Raw genomic sequence first — 16,596 nt, 5'->3', positions numbered from 1 at the left:
GATAATATTGTAAATTTTGTTGTACCTCTTTTTCATGTAAAAAATTCTAATTATCCCTCTGTTTCACACTGGATAAAAAAGAACCAGTGGAAGAATAGGTAGGTGGTGCAAAAATCAGAAGCAGTTTCACGTGTCACTTGACTCTTTCCATGCTCAGGGTCTCCCCAGGACCATGACGTGAATCAGACTTGATATCCGCCCTGTCTCTGTGCAGGGTCGCACAGGCCCCGGAGCTGTTGCGGCAGCCGAGAACAGCAGGAGCGCCGCGATCCCGCCGCGGCTCCTCCGCAGCTCCCGCGGCCGCCGGGTCACTGGCAGCGGAGTCTTGGCTTCAGGGATATACAGCTTAAATGATAAGTCATTTCAGCTTCCATCTCTATGAGGGAACATGGACACACAAATGTTGCAAAAAAAGCCTTTCAGTTGACAGCAATAGCTATGATGTTTTCCTCACTGATGTGAAATATCTGAGAATTATATTTGCTCAGTGAAAGAAAAATCGAAGGCAGTAAATATAATGGAAGCCAGTAAATATAGTAGAATGCTCTGCCCACTTGTGAGGTCGCATTAAAATAATTTAGAAATGTTCTGGGATTAGTAGATCAAATCGTCAGGAGCCACCCGTGGCGGCACACGGCAGTGGCTTCGGTGAATTCGCCATCCCTCGCAGGAGCAGCACGTGCGTGGGCTCCTTCGCCACAGCTCTGGGAACTTGGCAACGGAAACAAGGGGAATAGCAGTCGTGCATCTGTCCAACCAGAAGCTTCTCTGCCAAGTAGAATTATGGCAAGAATTATAGAAATTAAAAGACTCCTGGGATCACTGGACCTGCTCTGCTTGACTTTTACATCAATATTTCCCGAAAGTAACCGGTTTGCTCAGGGAAAAGAGAGCGCAGCGCTCTGCGCCCCGGCAGCCCCGCGGTGTCCCCACCGCGCGCCGGCCCGCGGCCACGCCTGCCAGCAGCGCGCTGACGTCACGGCGCGCCACGGGGGGGGAGCGCCGTGCCGGGCCCGCCAGCGCCCCGCACCGCGGCAAGCGGGCAGTGCCCGCCCCGACACCTCCGGAGCGCGGCGCGTTGTCTCTGGTCACTTGAGTTACATCCACTCAGTCCATCAGGAGGACAAACTAACTTCACATTAACATGGTCTGGGAGACGTGAAGAAGCAGACTGGTGCACGATGGGCGCTAGGACTGCGCTGGGCCGCGTTAGGAGGGAAAGACGGGATCCAGCGTGGTGTCCGGAGACAGCCGTTTGTTTGACGGGTGTTTGCCATGACACGGCAGCGCGGCCGCCAGGCGCGTGTCACCGGTGGGGCGGCGGCCAGGACCCGCCGCTGGCGGGAGGCGGCAGCAGCCTGGGCACCGCACCGGGGGCCTCGCACCGGGGGCACCGCACCGGGGGCACCGCACCGGGGGCCCCGCGCGCCGCCCGTTCCCGCAGTGCCAGCGCGTGACGTCACACGGCAGCATGGCTCCGCCCGACCGAAGGGAAGGGATCCCCTGGGCCTGGGCCTGAGGCGGAGAGGCCGCGGCGCGGCCCCGTGCCCTGCCCGGCTCCGCAGCGCAGACATGGCGGCCGCTCCTCCGCGGTGAGCGGGGCCGAGCGCGCCCGCCGCCACCCCGCCGCCACCCCGCCGCCATCCCGCCGCCATCCCGCCGCCATCCCGCCGCGGCGGAGACAGCCGAGCGCTGCCGGAGCGGCTGCCCGCCAGGGCGGGGTGTCGCCGCGCAGGCCCGAAGGCGGGGCCGCGGGGGCCGAGCGCAGCCCGGCCGGATGTGAGTGGAGCGGCCGCTTCCTGTTTCCCCGCAGTCCTCCCTCTCCCCGCCCTGGGTGGTGGCCGCTGCCTCGTCCCCGCTCCCAGGCACAGGGCGGAGGCGGCCGCGACCTGGTGCGGAGACCGCCGCCGGCTCCCTTCTCGCGCGGCCCCCCCGCCCGCTCAGCAGCAGGACCCGCCGCTGCGGCGCAGCCCCGATGCAGGCCATCAAGTGTGTGGTGGTGGGCGACGGGTAAGTCTGAGGGGGCGCCTCGGCCGGGCCCTCGCCCTGAGGAGATCCGCCGGCCCTGCGGGGAGGGCTGTCCGCCTGCGGGCCGGGAGCGGCGCGGGCCGCCCCCGCGGATTGCGGGCCCTTCCGCCGCGGGGCCCGGGCGCGGCCCTGCCGCCCTGAGGGCTGGGGGGCTCGGCGGGAGCGGGGTGTCCGCGCCGGGGCGGGCGGGGCGGGGGTGGCGGCCGCGGCTTCCTGCTGGCGGGGGGCGGGAAGGGGCGCGTGTGCGGGGGTGTCTGTGCGGGAGCGAGCTCCGAGCGGAGGTGTCTGTGCGGGAGCGAGCTCCGAGCGGGGGTGTCTGGCTGTGCGGGAGCGAGCTCCGAGCGGGGGTGTCTGGCTGTGCGGGAGCGAGCTCCGAGCGGGGGTGTCTGGCTGTGCGGGAGCGAGCTCCGAGCGGGGGTGTCTGGCTGTGCGGGAGCGAGCTCCGAGCGGGGGTGTCTGGCTGTGCGGGAGCGAGCTCCGAGCGGGGGTGTCCGCGGGGCCGCTGCCGCTCCGAGCCCGGGATTGCTGTTGAGAGGGAGCTCCGGGGTGGGGGCGGGATAGTTCCCGTCCGTGCTGGCAGGAGTGGCTTTGCCTGCCGTGGTGCGGGGGGGTGCGGGCAGGGCTGGGCCTCCCGGCGCACCCCGGCCCGCTCCTGGGTCTGGTGTTCGGTGTAGCACTAGACACATCGAAGCTATCCAAGCGTATTTAAAACAAATCATGCTTTTAATGATGTGATAAATTTAATATTGATTTTAAATCTTTTGTGAAAGTAACAAACTTATTACTGCTAATAGCTTGATTTTTGACATCTGATTCTTGCAGTAAAACTAAGTGGAATGTGCTAAACTCGGAGCAAATCATAAATGCTGTGAGCAGAGGCTGTCTATATGCATAAGGTTCCTGCCTAAAGGAGACTGATGAAGCAACGTGAAATACAAATAATGAACTTGCCTGTAAAGAACTGTTACACCTACAGCATTCTAATTTGGTGTTAGTTACAAGTGAAACAACTCGAGGGTGCTTTTTAGAATTGAGTTAACTCTTAAGTTTAGCTGTTGAATTTCAATGTGAGAAATGCTGGAATTGTGGTGGGGAAGGAGTTCGTTGCGCTTGCGACTCTTGAATACTCTCCATGATGCTATTCCCATCAGCTCGGAGGCATTCTGTGATTCTTGCTCTTACTGAATGTCAGAGCTCAGGGGAACATCACAGGCCAGCTGGAAAACAAGACTCGTCTTATGCACTTCTAGAGGTTTTTTTTTTCCCCTTAGGAGAAACAAAAATCCCAGTGTAGGCTGAGCATAATTGGTATCACAGCAAACTTCTGTAGATGACAGAGGAGTGAAGTGTAGCTAAATGCTCCTGCCACTCTCTGTAATTTCATGTGGTGGCTTAATCTTCACATTACTTATGTGGGGGTTTTTTGTTGTTTTGTTTGGTTTGATTTTTTTTAAAGATGTAGAATTCCTCAAAAGGCAGCTAGATATGGTTGAAAGATAAACTTACTCTGTATAGCACATTTGTTTTGACTTGCTGCTTAAGATTTTGAGCAGTATGAACATGAAAGTGATATCTTGATAGTTGAAGACTTTTCATTCTTTGATGCTAGATAACAATGAACTGTTCTTTTTGGTTATATTGATTTTAAGAAAAAATATATTTGCTTTTATATCAGTTTTTTGAATTCAACTGAACTGTGTTGTCAGTGTCACTGCTGTACATAAATGTGATGCATCGTGTTTGGGTGGGGGGGAAGTTCAGTCTGCTTCATCCACTAGATTTGAGAACTCAGCACAAACTGTTCAATGTTCATGAAACAGAACAGTTCTTTTCATCATTTGCTTTGTTTTTTTCATTATTTGTCTGTGTTGGTTTGTTTTTTTCATTATTTGTCTGTGTTGGTTTGTTTTTTTCATTATTTGTCTGTGTTGGTTTGTTGTTTTTTTTTTTCCACTGTGAGATTTGAGGAAAAATAAATGGCAACTGTTGCTTTGATAGAGAGGAACAGGAATGTGCAGGACAGATGAAGGGCCCTCCACTTGAGTAACTGCAGCCATTGCTGTTGATTGACACTTGAGAAAAAGCATTAGTTTGAGTTATTTTTAGCAGCTTTTGTTTTCACACTCAAAAGGCAGCTGTTAAGTGGTATGAACTCTCCAGTGATGTTGTGTCACGTGGTGGGGGGTTCTGCATTTTGGAGAAATGATTACTAGATGCCACAAAAAAGGTCAAACTTCATGCTCTTTAAAATTTTAAAATTGTAGAAGTACTACAAGAACACAAGCATGGAAGTAAGAGTCCCTGTTTGGAATTCTGCTTAATTTGAGACCCTGGCTGCTAAAGCCATGCTGTATTTGGTTTGATGGCTTGTTGAGAAAGGGGGGCAGGGTGATTGGCTTCTTATTGAGTGTAGTGTGGTGTTTGTGTAAGATGTAACACCTCGGGTCCCTCCAGTGCACTCTGTAGAGAGTGCAGTGACTTGAAGTTCAGTAACTTGCGTTACCGAACTTTTAAAGTTTAAAAAATGCAGTAGTACTGTAGATACTGAACAGCATATTTGGGAGAGGGTGTGTTGTAGTGAGTAAACCAGCTTATCTGGCTGAGCCATATGTAACTAAACCTACTATAGCAAAAATACTGGACTTTTGATCTGAGGATGGTACTAGAGAAATCTCATCTGTTTAACGTTTGAGTGAAGACCTGGGCTGTGTGTCACATCTGCTAGGGGGTAGTTAATGTGCTCCGGAGAAAGAAAGAAAGAAATGACATAATCAAAGCTTTTGATGAAGGCTGCCACCTGTTTGCACTTATCAGGGTTTCCAGAATTAAACCAGCAAGTACTTTGCTGGTCTCCATCACCATGGCTGCAAATGGAAACTAAATTCTCATCATTAGGTTTTAGTTGCAGGAAAGCAGGAGATTCTCAACCACCTCTGCAGCTCCGGTGCCTTTGGAGTGGAAGAAGCAGGGGCATCGTTACTGCGTGTCACAGAACGTGGCTCCGAGCAGCTCTGGCACAATGGAGAAACTTCACAAAACTTGTTAGTGCAAATAAGGCCAGGAAAGAGATGACAGGTCTTGTTTTAAAGAATTAATACACATGTGGTTATATACATACATTGATCCCTGGATGGTACCCGGAAGTAATAAGGGACTCAGTGCTGTCTTTTGTGATTCTTTCACTTATTGTTAAGTGATTAAAATGCCGGTCTTCTGTAGGCCATATTTTTAATTACAGCCAAATGTTACCAGTTTCATTTATGTAATAGTGGGTGGACGGAGCTATGATTAAGTAGTTGCTAGAAATCTTGTTATGACTAATCTTGGTTTGGTGTTATTTTGGTTTCTTAATCCCTGTACATAAAGGCTCAGACTTATACTTTGCCAAACAGTTGGAATTCTCTTTAGGGGAGTTGCTTTAATACAGAAGTTAGAAGTCTAAAAAAGCGTGACTAAAGTACTTGGAGGATGTACCTTATTTGTAAAGGTAGGCAGTAGTGTTTATTTTTAAGACTGGTGACCATAATGATCTGATTCGTAGGGCAGTGAGCCGAAAGGCAAGGAAAGCAGGAAACCTAGATGGAGCAAGTCTGAAATGGGGTTGTTGAACGTGTTTTTGCTTGTTTAAATGACTCTGGCTGGTTGGTGCTGTAGGAACACACTACAGGCGCCTCTGAGCTTGGAATGAAATCTCTCACCACCTGCTTCCTGCGCTGATTTGATTAGCCAGAGCAGACCCACCGGTTTCAGTGCACGGTGAGCAAAGGAGCATGTGTGCAAAGCAAAGTTCTTGATCATTGCTGAAAATGTTAAGTTCAACATGAATTTGTTAGAAGCTTAAATTACCTGTAATGAACGTACTGGAAAATGAAGCATCAGACCAAACAGGTTCTAGAAGCGTGAGAACGCGTAGCCTCTGCGCCTCGAGAAGTTTCCAAAGAAGTGGGCTTTTGCTCCTTGGTATTGTGAAGATTTTCACGTTTGTCCTTTAGAAGCTGGACCAGTGCAGCCTGCTTTATGGTGTTGTGGGTGCAATTCAGAAATAGATTCAAACTGATCTGATAACTCAGGGAGCTAAAATAGCAAGTTATCTGCATGGGGCGGGCAGGATGAAGAGCTTTCCTTAATTCCTTGTTCTGGCTTGTTAGAGTCAGTGAGTGCTAGTGCAAGAGATGAGGTGGGATCTCCTCTGACAGCTGTTCGGTTAGCTGAGCTGCATTGTCATATTGCTTCCATAATTCTTTCCTGCATAAGTTTTTTAATGGTAAATTCCTCCTGCTTTTGAGCGCAAGTTTATCTCAAGCCTGTTACTGCAGGAAAATGTTCAGAGATTGTACTTTTCAAGAATATAACTAGATGTCCCCTTTGTTGTTACAGCTTGATAAAAGAGAGTGCATGCTGGAAAGAAAAAAAATCTCAGACTATACAGGGAGCTGGCATCTTGTTTCCTTAGACGCAGGTGTGAAAAGCGGTGTGGAAAAATGCATGGTGTGATCAGAGAGAGCTGCAACAGATGGGATGTTATGCTAGGTGTCCCGAAAGAAACATAAAATTACAATTAAAGAATGGGCATGTAGGATAAAATGGTAGATAATTTTGCACAGTGAAGCAGTGCTTTCGTTGCTCAAGCATTGCTCAGATGCTGCTGTCAAATCACTCATTGGGCTAATGCAGCATGGAACAGCTTGAAGTTTAATACAGAGACTTGTTACAGATTGAGCTACAACATACACAGTAAGTTACGGTTGTGACAGCTCAAATTTACTTAACCTGTCTCAAATTGTGAGTCACTCGATAAGGCTCATTGGTTAATGTTGATTGTTAAATCACTTTAAATAATTGTTTCGAAAACAATCTTTGGTAAATGGACAGTCCACATCTTTCCAAACAAAGAGAAGAAATGCAGTGATTTAAGTGGAAGACACATAGTACAATTCAGATATGAGTGCCTCAGAACGTTTGCAGCCAGGAAGCCCTTGACTAAAACTTGTTTCTCTGAGTGATTTTTTTTTTTTTTTTTTTTTCCACCTGCGCAAGTTAAAGAATAATAGAATATTTTTAGCAATAGCATTTGGTTCTTGGGTTTGGTTTGTACTTTGTTTTTTCTGTTTCCCTTTTTTTAATACTAACCATAGTTCTAGACTAAAACTTCAGTGAGTTCTTTCAGCTTGTGTAAGATTATTCAGGAGGTTCATTAATCAAACCTAAAAGTAATGGCAAGGTTATATGTGTAAGTGTCCAAGTTACTGCTGATTTGCTTTGAACGAGTAGTTGTAGTGATAAAGCATCTGCAAGACAATGCAGTTTTCCTTGCACAGGAGTTTGTCTGTGAGAGCAGAGCGCTGGGAGGCCTGTGGGGCCGCCTGGGCATTATCACTTTGGGGGAACTAGTTGCACGCTCGCCCCTGGAATCTCTCGCGCTGCCGAGGGATTACGCACGTCAAGTGAGAAGCCAGCACGGGAACCAGTCTGCAGTGTCAGAAACACTCCGTGCAGAGTCTGCTTTAAAGAAGAAATAAAAGTGTTCCAACCCTTAATTGAAACTGTAACCCAAATTCAGTGGTGTCATTAATCTCGTGTTTGGCTCTAGATAAGCTGTGTGGAGGAGGACGGAGAGGGAAGGAGACGCCTGCCAGGGTTTTGAAGGAAGCCTGGAACAGAACCTTGTCCTGCCCTCATTTGAGGCTGTTCAGAATTAGATCTGTTGGGAAAGGTTCAGTGTTGCAAGTTCTCCAGTATTGGACTGTAATTTATCTATAAATCAGTTTATTAAATGTTTGACAGTTGACAAATGCATGCAGGGAGTAATTTTGTAATAGTACTAAGTATTGTGAAGATTATAATTTGTATTTTTTCCTTAAACACTCAAAAGTAATAATGTGTTGAGAAATTATACTTCTCAAGCTTTTTCAAACTTATGTGAAAGTAAAGCATTTTCTGGAAAAGGTACCCTTTACACAATTCCAAAAGCACTATCTGGAAATACTTTTCAGGGAGTTAGAATAAGACATCCTTGATGAGTATTCAGGTGACTAGTGATGTTAGTAGTCTTATTCATACTTGTGTGTTGCTTTCTTTTGTCTAAAGATTAACAAAATTTGGTAGTTTACCACTTCACAAAATGGATGTTTTTATTAGGCATGGTTTCATTGCCAGTAAACTTGAGGCTGCAGTCTATGAGCTGTTCTCCTGCACAGCAGTGACTACTGATGCTCAGTTGTTCCTTAGGTGACTGGATGTAATCAGTCTTCTTCCCTAAAAACAATATTATTTCTCATTATTCAAGATGAATGTTTTTTACATGTGAATTTTCTCTTTTTACAGTGCTGTAGGTAAAACATGCCTACTCATCAGTTACACAACCAATGCATTTCCTGGAGAATACATACCCACTGTGTAAGTACTTGTAAAATCCAAAAAACTCATTTAGATCAGCTTCTCTGCACTTACTGCCGTTCCAGGTTCCCTGTTTGAATTGTTTGAGCTGGCTGCAAAGACCCCTCAGTTTCATCTTAAATATTTAACTGAGGCTGTAGGTCTGTCTGTGAGAAGCACTTGTGGCTTTTACCACTCAGCAGAGTCCGACCTGTGCTTGGTCGTGCTCCGTCAGTTCTGCCTCTCTCTGCGTACTAGGCCCAGCTTATCAGGGACCAGCATTTACCAACGGATCATCAGATCCTGTTCTCTGTTAAAATAATGTGTTATTTCTATCTTTACCATCGTTAATAACAAGCAGTCCCAAGGCTAAACAGCTTGTAAAACATAACATAGTCAGAAATAGTTGGTTTATGTGACTAGAGATTTTTGTGTTGTTCTTTCCACTTTTTGTGCTCCTGCCAAGCCTGTGCTAATCTGGCCACAACTCCATAGCTTCTCAGGCGTGATTGTAGGGCTTGATTTATTTTGGTGCTTCTCCTTTTCTTGCATGTAAGGATTTGTCAGTATCAGTATTAGTGTAGCTCCCTTCCTGGCGCCTGTTGGGGGAGGTGTCTTGTGCATGTGCAGCTTCCTTGCCTTTTTCACATGTCTCTATTTATTAGGTGATTTTGTTCTCTGTAACTATCAGTGAGTTTTTTCAGATAAGAAAATACATTCTAATGTGATTTACAGATTACTTTTGTCACCCTTCCAAGGCCTCATTGTCTCAGTTTAGCCATAACAACTAATTAAAATCTTTGTGCCTACAGCAGTGGTGAGGTAAAAATCATACCTGCACTGGCCTCTGGTTATTAACTTTGGTATTTCATTGGAGGGGTTTTTCATTAGCAGGATTAATGAATTTGCGTGTGGTTTATTTTTTTTTATTTCTGACCTCCTGTTGTCATTAAGGATTCCATGATTGTTGCTTATGTATCTGCTGTTCTAAATCTTACCAAATGGAACAGATTAACGTACTGATGAATGTTGCACTAAGACTGGAAAGCACTTGCTAAGGGCATTGCCTGCTTTCCTGTACTTACTGAGGTCAACACTTCCTTCGGAAGAGCAAAGAAAAAGATTTCTGTTCAGGCTGGACTGAGTCTGTTGCGGATGTTCTTTCCTTACATTACCCCATACTCATTTTTTAAAGAAAACGTCACTCTTTCTGGGCAGCAGAAGGATGCAGTAAAAATGTTTCTTTTTGTAGTGTTCCCAGTTAGGCCTCTAGGAAGTGAAGTCCTTGGATGCCCTGTTTTGCTGCAAGCTAACACAGTTAACTCTCTATTTTTCAGTTTTGACAACTACTCTGCTAATGTAATGGTTGATGGAAAACCGGTCAACCTGGGTTTGTGGGACACAGCTGGTCAAGAGGATTATGACAGACTACGTCCGCTCTCCTACCCACAAACAGTAAGAACTGCAGTGTCAAACGAGAAAGAATCCGTGCAGCGTAGTCTAACAAGGATTTTTTCTTTTTGAATGTATGGCCAATGTTGTCACATCTGGAGTTGTACTTATGAGTAACAGTGACTCGTTGCAAGCTGCCGTCCTTGGTCCCACGTGCTGGAGCTGCAGCACTGTCATCTTGGATGTCTGTACAGCTGCACAAATGTTACAGTTTGCACGCTTGTGTGTTTGCACGCACTGATACACGTCGGCTTTTTTTGTAGCTGCAGCCTCAGAATCAACTAGAGTGCTTGATTTTAAGAAAACAAACCTAACAAACAAAAGCCTCGAAACAAAAACCCCTTTAGTGAATAGTCCCATCAGCCAGTGCATTGATTTTAAGGTTAGCTTGCCTGCCAAAAGCAGGGTTTGTTTTTGGTTTTAGGCTGATGTTTGGCTGCAACCTGACACTGTCACTGCTAAGCACTTGATACTGTTTAGCCTCTGTGAAGATGTTCTAAATGTGCCAGAGGCAGCACTGAATGAAGATATTATTGGTATTGACAGAGGCTGGGTTGTCGCTTTCCAACGTGCTTAAGCCCCAGCTATTTTATTACTTACTGTAGTTTGTGCTATAACGTCAATACAAATGTGCTTCTGTCTCCATGCTTGGACTGGTTAAGCCCTGTCCATGTGCTGCGTCTTCCCCGTGGAAGGAAAGTGCTGCAGTAACCTGCTCTTTCCAGTGCAACTTCAGCTACAGTTAATCTTCGCAGGGATTTGTTTTCTAGTCTTCTTAGAGTCTTACTTTTATCTGGTGGAGTTTTTCTTTAAAGAAAGGTGGTAACTTGCAGGGTTTTTTGGTATTGATTTACTGTTGTTAACTGTCAGTTATATATATTCAGTGCTAATAATGTAAAATGCAAATTTGTTCCAGTTATTCTACAGCATAACTGCTCTCTTTAATAATGTGAATCTTATTTAATTAACTCTGCTTTTTTAAAAAGTCACCATTTTCCTTAATTCACTGCTCACTAGCTCTTACAATTAGGCTTTCCCATCAGTTATGATACCCAAGCTGTATATGAACTTGCCAGTGGTAGGCGACTCTGTTAGCAATGCTGGAAATATCTGGCTTTTCTAGGATGAGAAACAATGGAAAACTGTTTTTCTCTAATATGTAGATATTTATAGGATATTTAGAACTTAGGCTTTGCTTATAATCATAATAATATTTTCAAAAAAGTATCTCTGGGTAGAAAAAGCTATGTTGAAAGATCACTCAATAGTGTGAGAAAGCAGAGTTGTAAGGGAGAATATTTGCGTCCCCTATGGCAATCTAAGCATATTTTTTGGAAAAACTCATCTGTACAAGCATGTATAACTGAAGTAAAGATCTGAAGTACTTTCAGTTATTCAGATTGTTTCTTACAGCAGAAAATGAAACGGGGCGGTAAGCCTTGAACTTTGTTTGAAGTCTTCAGATTTTAGACTTGTGTGATACGTAAGATCCACTGTCACTTAAAGGCCCAAAACACCACAGAGGAAGAGCCCCGCGGTGCCGATGAAGCCTCCCTTTTTTTAGGATCAGCGTTCAGCCTTCCCCTTCCTTTGCTGTGCTATTTAAACTCCCCCTCCCAGTTTCTGCGGCCCTCTGGTCCCCTGTGTGTGCACCCGAACTATGTGCTGGGCAAGGTGGAACCGGGATTGCTGATTATGTGGCCAACACGTGTATCTTGATGAGCCGCCCAGCAGTTCAAAGGTTCTTAACTTCACAGGAAGGAATTTGCCATAGTGGAGGCATTAATTTGTATCCTTTCCCCTTACTCATTTATTATTAATTTTTTTTCCTTAAAATACAGAATAAATATTCGGGGGAAGGAAGCAGTTGGGACAGAGAAGGTGGTTAAATTGTTTTCTCAGGAGGTGAAGCCAGAGAGAATGAAGCAGGAGGGTGCTTTCCAGGGGAGGTTTGCTCTTGCAGTGGTTCGGACGTTTCCGGGGCAGTCTGGTCTGTTCTGGATGTGGGTAGTTGGTTGTGCTGAATTACAGGGCAGCGTCTCTCTTGAGAAGAAAAGCCATGTTCGGGGTGTTTGTGAGCACAAATCACTGACTGAGAGAACATTTTTCCTTAAATCCATTCTAGGAGTAACTTTATCTCCTACTGTTATTAGGTTGGAGGAACCAATGGTAAGAATATATCTTCCAGTCTGACAGATCAACCTATTGCCGTATGTAAAACTTTAAATAAACTTCAGTTCCAAGTTCTGTCATCCTGTCTTGCTTACGATAGTGATAAATTGGCCCCTATTTTTAAAAGAAACCCTACTTTTCTTGGAACTATCAAATTGCTAGATTTGAGAACTGTTGCCAAATGTCTTTATAGTAGCTTTCCTTGCAAATAAATAGCTTTTCTTCCTATTTGTTAAGATTGGTAGTGTGCAAGACACCTGAAATGTTCAAATAATTTCACGTGGTGGTACTGATTTAAAATCTTTGGAGCTAGTAAAGGAGAGTCTGCGTAATGTGCAGAACTTCAGTCACCACAAACGTGCAGAATTGGAAACCGAAGTAGTGGCCATAGTATCACAGTATTTGATGTTGTTTCTTTCTTCTGGGACGCTGCTGTGGAAATTTGTTGAGGTGATGCATGAGCAACGGGGTTGCAAGTGCTTAGCAGTGCAGGCACCAGGCGCTGACCTAACAAAATGCCTTGAAATGCAGCACAATCAACTAACACTGAAACGCCTGATTTGTAGCACAAGCGACAGCAGAACAAGTACGGATGCAGAGGTAGGCTGGGGAGAGTTGGGCTTGTTTGTGAGATGCTTCTTGAGTTCTGGGTCATACAACAAGATTACAATCTTCATCTGTTTCCACAGAGAAAATGATACTGTAGTTATTCCCAGTGCCTGTAGGCTCCAGGACGGTGTGTACAAAGCTGGTTGTGTTTTGCAGTGTATACTGTGCAGCGGGCAGTGTAAGCCTTTGCTCTGAGAATGGTTTTACCTGCTCCCATTTATCATCTTTCTTTTGCTTCCAATTGACAAGTGGGATGTGGAAGATCCCTAAAAACACCTGCTCTTCTCTCTGTTTTCACATAATTTGAGAGGGAAGGAGGGAGCTGTTGTCCTACTTCAAGGTTTTTAATACATTTCGCAATCCTAATTTGGTTATAGAGAAATTCTGAATGTCCATATTTCAGTGGAAGTGACAGTTCAAGATTCTACAAGTACTAACTGTGGAAATCTGGTGTTCTGTGATTTTTGTCATGCTGTATACTTTGCCTTTGCAATTTAAAACTATAACACTTAGGGGAGTGTATTAATAGTATGTTCATATTTAAAAAATGAGTGCCAACAGTGACGCTTTGCAGTACGCTGTGCTGATGAGCTACGTGGCTTCTGGGGCTTAAATCCGCCGAGGCCTGCAGGGAGCAGCCACCCCGGTTCGGCCGCCGCCGCGTGTTTGTCGAGGATCTGGAGCAGGTTTTTCTCAGTGGCAGTGAGGGCAGGGCCATGGCGTTTAAGGACAAAAGCTTGCAGCGCAATGGTATTAGTCTTAGTTGCTGGCTGCTGCGACGGCTGATTAGAAACTTGATGAGAACATGTTTGTTGGTTCCCCCTTGTGTCTGCTTGTAGCTGCCTGGGAATGACCGTCCCGCTGGGAAGCTGGTTGGCACAACCGTGCCTGTTGCGGGGGTGCTGCGGGTCACCGCGGTACAGGTGCTGGCGCTGCTGCCGTGTTCGGGGAGATGAGATTTTCTGACGTTGCTCTGCTGGGCTAACTTCTCTCAACTTGTTTTGTAGGATGTCTTCTTAATCTGCTTTTCCCTTGTGAGTCCTGCTTCCTTTGAAAATGTCCGTGCTAAGGTCAGTACGAGCTGGGATCACGTACTTTCTGAGCGTCCTGCGTGGGGGTCACTTCACAGCAGAGTCTGGAAAATATTTGCTGATTTATTTTTTTTTGGCAGGCAATGTGAAATACAGTTTGAAAAGGCAGAAATCCCTTTGCCAAACTCACACGTCAGGAAGTTCAGGGCAAGCGAAACACTGAGTCATTGCTTGATGCAGTGATAACAGCAGTTATCAGCCAACAAGGAGCTAAGATCGCGAATGAGTACTTTTATTGCAATTTAAAGAAAAGTAGTGGAAACCAAATGCATGCAAAAATTAGGTTGGTAATTATTTTTTGCACAGCTGGCATTCTAGCACATTCTGGTACATGAGCAGTCGCTCATGTCCTTGGCCAGCTGAGCTGTACAGCATTGAGGAGGCTTCACAAATGAGAGGTGATTTTTCTGGTGTCTGGAGAAAATAGTCCTTAATACGGTAAATGTTTAAATTAGATGGAAATACCTGTTGGCTTCCTTAAAAAATGTTTTGCAGTTGAATGCTCATTTTTAATACTGCCTTAATGGGGTCTTACGTTCTCCCCTTCCTCTTTGGCTCTTGAAAATGTCATGACGAACTGTGAGCCCTGTTGTGGTTGCTGGAGAGCGCCTGTGGAGCTGTCCCGCACAGCCCACGCCGTTGTTTTGCAGTGGTATCCTGAGGTGCGGCACCATTGCCCCAACACCCCCATCATTTTAGTGGGTACCAAACTTGATCTCCGGGATGACAAGGATACTATTGAAAAGCTGAAGGAGAAGAAGCTGACGCCCATCACCTACCCACAGGGCCTCGCCATGGCGAAAGAGATCGGTATGACTACAGCGGGGTTCTTGTTGACTTCATCTGAATTCTGTTTGCGGAGCACGTTGTGCTGTAGCTGAAGTCAGTGCCGGCTTTGGTTGGGGTTGCTAGAAGCAGCCCTGCTGTAAGTGTGGAAAACCGCTTTGTAATTGCCTCTGTGCTTCCCGCAGGAGCCGTGAAATACCTCGAGTGCTCCGCGCTGACGCAGCGGGGCCTCAAGACAGTGTTTGACGAAGCCATCCGCGCGGTCCTGTGCCCCCCTCCTGTGAAGAAGAGGAAGAGAAAATGTCTGCTGCTGTAAATGTCACCCCCCCACCCACTCCAAACCCCGTGCTTTGCTCAAACGGAGCATTCACACTCAATGCCAAGTTTCTCTGTTATAAATTAGTTCTTTTCCATAAATTCTTGAACCAATCAACAATTTTGCAGTTTCATTTGTTTAAAGTATGAAAGTTACCTTGCATTCTTCTAAAAGCAAACTCCTGAAAAGACAAACCTATGTAAAGCCTTATTTTTAAAATCCTATTCTTGCTCGATTAAGTGTTGCCAAACTGTCTGCTGAACTAAGTTGCATTGTTGTGCTACGAACACTAAGCACTAAACTGTTTTTTAAAGATTCGTCTTGAAGATGACTCTCATTTCTCTTTGGAAATAAAAAAAACACTTTCTAGTTTTTCACAGTAAGTAACAGTACTGTGCGATTAGCGAAACACCGCATCTCATGTGTGTTGCTGTTAGTGTTTCCTCAGCCCCTAGTCATTGCACAGCCTTGTACATCAAACCTGAATATTTGCCAGTGGCTGACGCCCTCGAGTCACAGTGTGAGCGCTTTGTCATCAGTAAGGCTTGGTCGCAATCTAGTTCTTGCTGCTGTGGTTAAAAAATAAATAACTGTTCTTACTGAAGTGTATCTCGTCCTTCTGCCAGCCTTGTATTGTGGTGGGTAAATGAAATACTGGGTTGGATCAGACGATGGTGCCAGACAGTATTTTGACACTGTACAGACTTACACGGCACTGCCAGGGAGTCGAAGCTGAACTGGTGTTCAGCACAGGCTGAGCTCGCCTCCCCTTCCCAGCGGTGCCGCGGCCGAAGAGCCTGGTGCGCACTGGTGAATTCCTTTGAATTCCAGCAGGGCATTCCTTTAGGTACCGTTCTGAACCTGTCATTCCCACAACTGTTCGGTAGTAGACGCTTTCTTGTAGAACCTCTTTCTTAGCGATATAACTTGTATTTTAAACCCCTCCTGATGATAGAAAGTTCTTCTTTTTTTGGTAGAGTAGGCTGTTCAAGCATATCCTTATTTTCCTTAGTTCTGACCCAGTAAGTTATATGCTTTCTGAGCTTTTAGTCTATTAACTAGGTGTAAAAATCATGTGAAGCAGCTTTACCATTTTAGCAATTTTTATCTTTTAAAGCTCTCTGAACTATGAACCTTCTCAACTGTGACCATTTGCCAGATATCCCCCCCAGTGTAACATTACTAATGCAGACAAATGTTCTTTATGTCACTACATGTACATGTGCAGCATAGATTGAGTAATGGTAACCTGGGTCTGTGAGGTTCTGTAAATTAGTGCTAATGTTCTGTACATCCTAAATGGGCAGGAATACAATGTTAAACTACACCCTTTCAACCACTAAAGCGAAATTTAAAAATAAAAGTTGCAAATTTGTAAAGTTTTTACATTGATCTTTTGCTAATGCAATTAGCAGTATGTTTTGCATGTATGACTTAATAAATCCTTGAATCACACATGTGGTAACGTTTGAGTTTCTGAGCAAGTGTTCTGGGGTACTTGACTCCTCCAGGGTGTGCAAAACACAGGCTCTTTCCATGGTGACCCGATGTTAAAAACCAGAATTAAAACAGTACTTGGCACCATTTCTTCAGAGGCCTGGTATTATCGCGGGAGTTGTTACAAGCTCCAGCTGCTGCGGACAGCAGTGCTTTGTCACTGCTGGCAACAAAAAAAGTTTCCCTCTATGGTATGCAAACAAAAGCGCTTATGTAGTTGCCTCTAAAAATGTTGCTTACTTTATCAGTCTGTAAAATGATGGTGCGAGC

General features: G+C 45.6%; 1 protein-coding gene across 1 annotated transcript; it reads left to right on the top strand.

Moving 5' to 3' along the window:
* Positions 1 to 1,501: 1,501 nt before the first annotated feature.
* Positions 1,502 to 16,284, top strand: RAC1 (Rac family small GTPase 1). Its single transcript, XM_080353842.1, has 6 exons — positions 1,502 to 2,010; positions 8,353 to 8,424; positions 9,741 to 9,858; positions 13,644 to 13,706; positions 14,378 to 14,537; positions 14,699 to 16,284. The coding sequence occupies exons 1-6, from the start codon at positions 1,976 to 1,978 to the stop codon at positions 14,827 to 14,829; spliced, it is 579 nt and encodes a 192-aa protein (XP_080209968.1). The 5' UTR covers positions 1,502 to 1,975; the 3' UTR covers positions 14,830 to 16,284.
* Positions 16,285 to 16,596: the final 312 nt, after the last annotated feature.

This window comes from Nesoenas mayeri (genome assembly GCF_963082525.1).
Source record: "Nesoenas mayeri genome assembly, chromosome: 15".
Taxonomy (NCBI): Eukaryota; Metazoa; Chordata; class Aves; order Columbiformes; family Columbidae; genus Nesoenas; species Nesoenas mayeri.
The sequence above is the reverse complement of the archived record's forward strand: the minus strand, read 5'-3'. Positions and strand labels throughout refer to the sequence as shown.